At 41.5% G+C, this 10,000-nt stretch overlaps 1 protein-coding gene and 1 long non-coding RNA gene across 6 annotated transcripts in view; one reads left to right on the forward strand and one right to left on the reverse strand.

Moving 5' to 3' along the window:
- slc12a6 (solute carrier family 12 member 6) overlaps nt 1–10,000 on the forward strand; it is a 46,821-nt gene that overhangs the window by 32,567 nt on the left and 4,254 nt on the right. For 3 of the 5 annotated variants that reach the window (XR_015495070.1, XR_015495071.1, XM_087260177.1), the window contains exons 20-24: nt 4,676–4,845; nt 4,945–5,076; nt 5,722–5,829; nt 7,594–7,823; nt 8,037–8,170. Coding sequence is in view for 3 of the 5 variants with exons in the window: in XM_087260177.1 (XP_087116303.1) it covers nt 4,676–4,845; nt 4,945–5,076; nt 5,722–5,829; nt 7,594–7,823; nt 8,037–8,170 (774 nt within the window). In the remaining 2 variants the exon portion in view is untranslated. Of the gene's footprint in view, nt 1–4,675; nt 4,846–4,944; nt 5,077–5,721; nt 5,830–7,182; nt 7,207–7,593; nt 7,824–8,036; nt 8,171–10,000 lie in introns of all 5 variants that reach the window. The other 2 variants (XM_087260176.1, XM_087260175.1) reach the window with 1 other exon arrangement.
- Nucleotides 7,948–10,000, reverse strand: part of LOC147842910 (uncharacterized) — a 3,675-nt gene continuing 1,622 nt past the window's right edge. Inside the window, exons 1-2 of the long non-coding RNA XR_015495341.1 lie at nt 8,938–10,000; nt 7,948–8,454 (exon numbers count right to left, since the gene is read on the reverse strand). The exon at nt 8,938–10,000 is cut by the window's right edge and continues 1,622 nt beyond it. This is a non-coding gene — a long non-coding RNA (uncharacterized LOC147842910). The remainder of the gene's footprint in view (nt 8,455–8,937) is intronic.

Below are 10,000 nucleotides of genomic sequence, written 5' to 3' on the forward strand. Positions count from 1 at the left end.
AATGGAACGTGAAAATAAAGGCATATCAAAGCTCGTGTTCAGCTAAGTTAAGGGAAATGGCACTAGTTACCCGACGCTATCTTTCCCAAACACACATTTCAAGAGTTCACACTTAGATATTGCTTGACAGCTGTAAGCAGGTTTGGCATGCTGTCCCGGGAGAGAACCCTGAGCTCGGAGATAGTTGAGCCCAGGGCTCCCGCCAGGTCCATAGAGCATGTGAGGGGAGTACGAGATCAGGTGGTTCTCGAGAGCTCCCCTATAGACCTTTTTCTTGGAACGCAACATTACCCATCATGCTTTGCGTGTATGCGCAAGGAGAATGCGAAGAACTTCTGGTCGGCAGCTGATGCGTGTAAACAGTCACATTTGGACAGCTTTGAAAGGACAGTTTTAATCTATTTGACCTGCTTTTATCCTCTTTGAGCTAACACTGTTGTCCATCAGCAGCATCTCCTGGACTGATCATTTACAGAAATGTGATCTAATAGGATGGAAAACAGCTGCTGTGAGGCGTTTTCCCCTCGTTGTCAGACGGCATCTTCTGCAGTTTAAATGAAGCCTCGTCATCGCTAAAGTCAACATTTTCTCTTTATTTCAAATATATAACCAGCCCAAACTAATGTAATGTAGCCTGTACTGTGCCACTGACACACTGATTTAATAACTGTGACAAAGTGAAAATAAAGGCTAGTGTCATTACGAAATGACAGAAAAACACAAACCGTGGTGAAAACAACTCACGAAATAAAACACAAACGGCTCGCGATTAGAATAAACAGCAAATCAGCAGCAGAGGATCAATAACAGACTTTTATTGCTCATTTTTGTAAATTGCACGACTTTCATACCTGTTAAGTTTCATGCCAGTACTCTGCTTTGCTCTCTCTCTCTCTCTCTCTCTCTCTCTCTCTCTCTGTGTGTGTGTAGCCGCTAAGCTAACAGCTGACAGGCCGGGAACGCACACACACACTGTATTTCTGACGGCAGACACGTGAACTAGGAGAACGTTTTTCTCGTATTTCTGACGCGCTTGACCCACATGTGACAGATTATAACGGCTTTAACAGACACATTTCTAAGTTGTGTGTCACAAAAACACTGTTATCCATTAAAAACGTTATTGAAACCTATTTTCGGAGCGCAAATTACCAGTTGTACACGCTGTAAACTGAAGTAAGATGCTCGTCGCTATGGCGCCCGCCATGCAGCAGCCATGAAAAAGCTCTATAGTAAAGGAGGAGAAAGGGGTGGATGGGGGGGTTTCTTCGGAACACGAAGATAAGGGAGTAGTTCTAGCTAGGCTACTTATCCGCTTGTTAAGTGGTGACGTGTTGGTGACGTATGTATACTGTTTCCGGGTCCAAGACGCCATTCACTTGAGTGGAGAAATCATTTGTTTATGATCGCGTATTATTCCTATCACACATTAAAGTTAATTTTACATAAAGTCATAGTGTACACAACAATCTCTGGGCTTGCTGCATCACAAATACCAAAATTTTAACAATTCATAAAACAATGAATCACTTTCTGGCCATCGGATATTAGACATGGACATATATATTGCCATCGTGACTTTCGAAAGTATTAAATCGCTTTGTAAACGTTTATTATTACCATTTCATGAGTTGAATAGAGCGCTTGGACCCGGAAGCCGCTCCGCGTGACGTAACACTTAACAAGCGGATAGTGAGTTAGGATAGATCTGATTGGCTAGCTAATGAATGTAGAGCGGGTGGCCAGCTGTAGTCAATTATATCACGTGTTCCTCTCCAAATGAGTTTGTTAAACTTCACTTTAGATGCCATTTCAAGAGTACACACTTAAATGATGATCTATCAAAGCTTGTTTGGCATGCTGTCCCGTTAGAGAGCCCCGAGCTCAAGGGATCCTCGAGCTTGTGGCTTCCTCCCGTTCGCAGAGCGAGAGAGGAGCTTTAGTTTTAAAACGGCGTTTTAGAATGAAAACGATCCGCGTCCACACTAGCACTTCACCCAGCGTTTCTGAACAGCTGCACAACAGATGGCGTAACCATAGCAAAACGTATGCGTTTTCAAACTAGAATGCACTAGTGTAAACGGCCTGAGAGAGAGAGAGAGAGAGAGAGAGAGAGAGCAGCCTTTACCTGTCAGTGGGTGAACATGGATTTCTTTTATTTCAACAGCCTTTTTTAAATACCTTTAACCCATTGAAAAGAAAATGTGTCATCACAAATAAAAATATAGTTAAGTATATTTGTTTGTCGTATGTAGTTGACCGTTTATGTGCTGTGGGTACAATGTGTTCTAATCTGGCTACCACCACAGGTAAATTTCAAACCTGTGGAAAGCACTGATATATATAAATATATAAATATTAGCGCTGTCAAAATTAGTGCGGTAACGCATGCGATTAATTTTAAATAATTAACGCGTAAAAAAAAAATTAACGCAGTTGCAGGTTTTTTTACTTCCTGTTGTGGTGGACGTGTGTTTAACATGCAATAAATGTGGATAAGACCAAGGAAGCACTTTTTGAAGGCAAGTTCCAGTATAAAACTATTAGTCGCATCACCAGGCTCTCCAGAGTTTCATGCAATTTCGGGTTTCATTTTTAACTTTCTGTTGTAAGTTGATACCGCATGGCGAACAGAAAGAAAATCCTCCGCATTTCGTGACTCGGTGTTCCTTTAAGGTAATAAAATCACTGCTTAGGCTACACGGTAGACTTTTAATAAGAGTTTAATCTTAATCATATTAAAATCGGAGTATTGGTGTCTTATGTAAATGTACTCAGAGAGTCTCTGGTGAAGTCGTGAGCTGTCAAAGACAGGGCATTACTCTGCCTTTCAGCATGAGCCTCCAAGTTTAGCGTGTTTCCTCATTAAACGCAATGAAAGCGTCTGCTTCACGCTGTTGTGTCAGAATCCTTGTGAAATACAGTAATACTTTAGGACGCTTAGTTTAAGCAAATTTGATGAACGTGATCATGCGTGTTGAATCTGAGGGGAGTCGCTCCAGTATGGAAGGCCGTTGGGGCCAAAACGTCTGCAGCGTGTTGTGTGTGTGTCTGTGCGGCTGTGTCAGGCCCGTTGAGGGGTGTCAGGGGTGGAGTGAGTACACGCCATTTACAGAGGAGCGGGTGTATGTTTAAACAGACAAAAACACTAATAATATGAAACATCTCCGTCCTGCATGTTTTATTTTAAACAGCTTATTTTCTCTTAAATGAGCACAAACAGTTTCTAAAGTAATGGACTGCTTTCATTATAGATCTGTGCATTCTTACAGAGACACCACTGTTATCAAACTAAACAAAACATGAGATTCATTTGCTGCTCACTTGTTTGATAACAGAAGTGTCCCTTTAAATGGCGCGTACAGACGCTGATCTGGGATCAGTTTATTGTATGGAGCGCGTCTGTCAGTCAGCGCTTATACATGCATTCACTGGTTCAGAGGTAGCATATGAAAGTCGACGATCGACGCACAGTAATGTAAAGAAAGTGGGGTAGAATGGTAAAATACGGGAGAATTTCGGCAAAAACGGGAGGGTTTACGTGAGTGAAGTGAACAGGAAGTGTTTGTGGAGAAACAGTTTTGCGAGAGAACGCAAAACAACTTTGCGAGATAACGCAAAAACTTAGAAATATATATTTTCCTCCCACCCATTTTTTTTTTTTTTTCACCCAGCCAATTTTTTTCTCCTTCACTACGTCCCTTCCGGGGTTCCGTAGAATCCAACATGGAATGGTTTTCTTTATTGGCATTGATTGTTTTGAAATCTAAATGTCATTAACATGCCTGTGTTTTAATTTCTGTAATAAACATGGCTGTCAAGCCAGGATCTTGATGGTTTATTGTGGGTTTGTTGTTTACATGAAGAAATCTGTGTTACAAGTTAAACAAAAATTCTATTAAACAATTATATTTTGAATTTTAATTCTAATAAACAATTATATTTTGAATTTTAATTCTAATAAACAATTATATTTTGAAGTTAAATAGTTTTTGTCTTGCGTTTACATTAATTTTACATTTGAACAGCCAAAATGACAAGTTTCAGTATTTTAAATGCGATTAATCGCGATAAATTTTTTTTAAAAAGGTGCGATTAAATAGTTAATTTTTTTTAATCGATTGAAAGCACTAATAAATATATATGTTTTTATCGTTAAACTGATAGATTAATCGATTAAAAATGCACCCTTTAGGTTATCGGATAATTGTGAGCATCCCTACAGACAACACGAGGGTGTGCTGCACAGTGTTTTATCACTCACCGGGTTACATAGGCTGGAGCAGGGAAGCGTCCCCACTGTGTTAACCTGCTGCCATGAACTGAAGCCAAGGAGGACACTTGAGCATGTCACTCTTACAGAGACTGTGATGTTGTTTGATGCCTAATCTGCTTTTAAATATTCAAATTAAACTGAGCTGAATGATATTAAAGTGATGTTTACACCACATCTGCACTTAGAGATTGCGGCAACAGCTGGAGGTTTGTAGTCCACAGCATGTTTACAGTGCTGATCCTATACGTCCGGGTTTCTTCCCACCGCGTGAAGTAAGCGTATTCCAGACACCCTTCTAGATGTGCTTCATCCCTTCCTGAGGTGTTTGTCAGCGTTTACTTGATGTGAGCCGTGTGTACAGTGTTCTCATGTCTAACACACTCTCTCTCTGTTGTTCAGACACGGTGCGGGTCACCACCACGGCTCACCTGGCTCTGCTGGTGCTGAAGAACATCTCTCTGTTCCCCAGTAACAGCGAGGCCTGCACTGAGGGCTTCATCGACATCTGGTGGATCGTCCATGATGGAGGAATGCTGATGCTGCTGCCCTTCCTGCTGCGCCAGCACAAGGTCTGAGAGACAGTGTGTGTGTGTGCGTGTGTATCTTGCTGTTGATGTGTATGTGTTTGTGTATATCTCGCTGTTCATGTGTGTGTGTGTGTGTGTCAGGTGTGGCGTAAGTGTGCTCTGCGGATCTTCACGGTGGCTCAGATGGAGGATAACTCCATCCAGATGAAGAAGGATCTGGCAACGTTCCTCTATCACCTGCGCATCGACGCTGCGGTGGAAGTGGTGGAGATGGTAAAACACACTCGCGCACACACACACACACACACACACTGATCCTCTAGTCTGATCCTCATAATCCATATCACAGCTAATATCATCCTGCTAAGGCTCAGATTAGCTTGCTCTCGGGTTCATCACGTCCTTCACCCATAAACACCTGCTGGGTTATTAGACATGCTGATGACACGCCTCTCTGGAATACCGGATTCTGATTGGTCAGTCACAATCAGAGTCCATGCACCTGAACTATGTATGTGGTGGCTCAGTGGTTAGCACTGTGGCCTCACAGCAAGAAGGTCACTGGTTCGAGTCCTGGCTGGGTCCGTTGGCGTTTCTGTGTGGAGTTTGCATGTTCTCCCCGTGTTGGCGTGGGTTTCCCCCACAGTCCAAACACATGCGCTATAGGGGAATTGACTAAATTGGCCATAGTGTATGAGTGTGTATGGGTGTTTCCCAGTACTGGGTTGCAGCTGGAAGGGCATCCGCTGTGCAAAACATATGCTGGAATAGTTGGTGGTTCATTCCGCTGTGGTGACCCCTGATTAAAAATGGGACTAAAGCTAAGGAGAATGAATGAACAGCCTAATAACATCCAATCACAGTTAGAGAATAATGCGTGTGTGTGTGTGTGTGTGTGTGTGTGTGTGTGTGTTTCAGCATGACAGTGACATCAGCGCGTACACATACGAGCGCACACTGATGATGGAGCAGAGGTCTCAGATGCTGCGGCAGATGCGGCTCTCTAAGTCTGACCGAGAGAAAGAGGTGGGTGTGTGTGTGTGTGTGTTCATGAAAGTGTGTGTTAGTATGTGTATTTTTGTTTGTTTTTGTGTGTGTGTGTGTTCCTGAGGGATTTTGCGTGTGTTCACGAGTGTGTGATTATTGTGTTTGTGTGTGTGTGTGTGCGCTTCCTGTGCCATTTTGTGTGTATGTTCATGTGATTTTATTCATCAGTGTGTAAGATTGTGTCTGTGAGTGTATGTTCATGTGTGTGTTTGTGTTTGAGTGTGTATGGTCATTTTTGTTTCACATTTTCGTATGTTTTCATGAGTGTGTAATGTTTTGTGTGTTCATGAGTGTGTGTGTATTTGTTCATGAGTGTGTGATTTGTGTGTGTTCACAAGGGTGTGTTTGTGTGATTTCTTTTTTGATGTGTGTGTGTTAATGAGGGTTTGTGTGTTTCTGTGATTTGTGTGTGTGTTGGGGAGGGGTGTCTGTGTTTGTGTTCATGTGTGTTTTGTTTGTGTGTGTATATGTTTTGTGTGTATTCATGAGTGTGTGTGTGTGATTTGTTAATGTTGTGCGTGTGTGTTTATGTGTGTGATTTTTTTTTTTGTGTGTGTGGACATTCATGAGGGTGTGTGTGTTTGTGTGGTTTCTTTTTTGATGTGTGTGTGTTCACAAGGGTGTGTGTGTGTGTGTGTGCTTCTGTGTTTTGTGTGTGAGTGTATATGTGTTCACGAGAGTGTGTGTGTGTTTGTTTGATTTCTTTTATATGTGTGTGTGTGTGTGTGTGTGTTCATTAGTGTGTGATTGTGTGTGTGTTCATGTGTGTATGAGATTTTATGAGACTGTGTGTTTGTTTGTGTGATTTATTTTTATGTGTGTGTGTGTGTGTGTTCATGAGTGTGTGATTTTGTGTTTGTGTGTTTACAATAGTGTGTGTTTGTGTGATTTATTATCTTGTATGTGTGTTCATATGACTGTTTAAATGGGACTAACACGAATGTATGATATTTTGTGTGTGTGTGTGTATGTTTGTGTTTTCATGAGTGTGTGTGCTCACGAGAGTGTGTGTTTGTGTGATTTTTTTTATATTTGTGTGTTCATGAGTGTATGATTTTGTGTGTGTGTTCATGTGTGTGATTTTTTTGTGTGTGTGTGTGTGTTTGTGTTCACACAAACACACACCCTCATGATTTCTTTTTTGATGTGTGTGTGTGTGTGTTCATGAATGTGTGTGTGTGTTTGTTCGTTTAAGAGTGTTTTTTTTATGTCAGTGTTCATGAGTGTGTATTGTTTAGTGTGTATGTTTATGAGTGATTTGTGTGTGTGTGTGTGTGTGTGTGTGTGTTCGTTCGTGTCCTCTGCTCATGTGTTGTTCTTCTCTGTCTGAAGCGTGTGCGCTGGAGTTTTGATGACGTAAGTGTTCGTTCAGCTTCAGCGTGTGCTGCATCTGCTTCTTTAGACAGAACCAGAGAGAGAGAGAGAGAGAGAGAGTGTGTGTGTGTGTGTGTGTGTGTGTGTTAGTTCTGTCCCTCCAGATAACAGCTGTGATGTAGAAGAGTAGAGTTAGCATCAGTCTTATAGAAATAAGCTGAAACTAAACCTAGCTCCGCCCCCAGGGGAGTCTCATTGGTCTAGAATGACAGTCTGCATAGCTCTGATTTAAATGTGTGTTCTGATTGGCTGTGATTCAAACAGGATTTGTTTGTTTCTCAGCACATCCTGTGAAGAAGCTCTAACTTTGTGAGTGTGTGTGTGTGTGTGTGTGTGTGTGTGTGTGTGTGTGTGTGTGTGTGTGTTTAGGCGCAGCTAGTGAAGGACAGGAACTCGATGCTGCACCTGACCAGCATCGGCTCTGATGATGATGAAGACACCGAGGGTCTGAGCGCCGCTGATAAGAGCGCAGAGCACCGGCGCGTGCACATGACCTGGACCAAAGACAAGGCCCTGCAGCTGCGCAGCAACACTCACACACACACCCAATCCTGCTGCAGCACGCCCGAGGGATTCAGGGACATGCTGAACATACGGCCGTGAGGATCACACACACACACACACACTTTCTGTTTTAACACACACGGACACACTCTATCACACATACACACACACATAGAAACACACAAACTTTAATCGCTCACACATACTCACACACACACACACACATGATAGTGATTTATTGTAATCATTTATCTTGTATATCTCTGCGCGTGTGTGTGTGTGCGTGTGTGTGTGTGTGTTATTGACAGAGATCATTCCAACGTGCGACGGATGCACACGGCAGTCAAGCTCAATGAAGTGATCGTCAATAAATCCCATGATGCTCGGCTGGTGCTCCTCAACATGCCCGGACCACCCAAAAACCCGGACGGAGACGAGAACTGTATCCTTCACCTTCTGACAGGGACTCTTACATGAAACAAATAATACACTACAGGCACTAAAACATCTTACACCGCAGCTCTGCTGAATGCTGGATTCTGATTGGCTGATGGTCACTCTCCGGTGTTTGATTATTGTTGGCTCAGCTGAAGTAGTTCCGGCAGATTTAAAACGCATTAAATTATGCTGATTATTACACAGATACTGGCCCTAAAACTAACTATTATGGTTAATTCTGTGATAACCTCCGGCTGGATGTAAATTACGCTGATTATTACACAGATACTGGCCCTGAAACTAACTATTATGGTTAATTCTGCGATAACCTCCGGCTGGATGTACATTATGCTGATTATTACACAGATACTTGCCCTGAAACTAACTAATATGGTTTATTTTGTGATAAACACCAGCTATAAGTACATTATGCTGATTATTAGTTACTTGCCATGAAGTGAATTATTATAGTTTATTTTGCGATAACCACCGGCTAGATGTAAATTATGCTGATTATTACACAGCTACGAGCCCTAAAACGAACAATTATGGTTTATTCTGCGATAGCGACCAGCCATGTATACGTTATGCAGATTATTACACAGCTTCTAGTCCTTAAACTAACTATTGTGGTTTATTTTTTGATAACCACTGGCTGGATGTTCGTTATGCTGAATATTACACAGCTACTGGCCCTAAAACCAACAATTATGGTTAATTCTGTGATAACCTCCGGCTGGATGTACATTATGCTGATTATTACACAGATACTGGCCCTAAAACTAACTAATATGGTTTATTTTGTGATAAACACCAGCTATAGGTACATTATGCTGATTATTAGTTACTTGCCATAAAGGGAATTATTATAGTTTTATTTTGCGATAACTACCGGCTAGATGTACATTATGCTGATTATTACACAGATTGTTACCTTAAAAAAAATGGTTTATTCTGCGATAACCACCGGCTGGATGTACGTTATGCTGATTATTACACAGCAACTGGCCCAAAAACGAACTATTATGGTTTATTCTGCGATAGTGACCAGCCGTATATACGTTATGCTGATTATTACACAGCTTCTAGTCCTAAAACTAACTATTGTGGTTTATTCTTTGATAACCACTGGCTGGATGTACGTTATGCTGAATATTACACAGCTACTTGGCCCTAAAACTAACAATTATGATCTATTCTGCGATGACCACTGGCTGGATGTTCGTTATGCTGATTATCACACAGATAATTACCCTAAAAAGAAATATTGTGGATTATTCTGCTATAAACACCGGCTTGATATACGTTATGCTGATTATTACACAGCAACTGGCCCTAAATCTAACTTTTATGGTTTATTATGCGATAGCAACCTGCTATATATACGTTATGCTGATTATTACACAGCTTTTAGTCCTAAAACGAACTATTGTGGTTTATTCTGCGATAACCTCCGGCTGGATGTACGTTATGCTGAATATTAAACAGCTACTTGGCCCTAAAACTAACAATTATGATTTTTTCTGCGATAACCACCGGCTGGATGTATGTTATGCTAATTATCACACAGCTACGAGCCCTAAAACGAACTATTATGGTTTATTCTGCGATAGCGACCAGCCATGTATACGTTATGCTGATTATTACACAGCTTCTAGTCCTTAAACTAACTATTGTGGTTTGTTCTTTGATAACCACTGGCTGTATGTACGTTATGCTGAATATTACACAGCAACTGGCCCTAAAACTAACAATTATGATTTATTATGTGATTGCAACCTGCTATATATACGTTATGCTGATTATTACACAGCTTCTACTCCTAAAACTAACT

The sequence above is a fragment of the Danio rerio genome, chromosome 7, assembly GCF_052040795.2.
Source record: "Danio rerio strain M-AB ecotype USA chromosome 7, GRCz13ab, whole genome shotgun sequence".
Classification (NCBI taxonomy): Eukaryota; Metazoa; Chordata; class Actinopteri; order Cypriniformes; family Danionidae; genus Danio; species Danio rerio.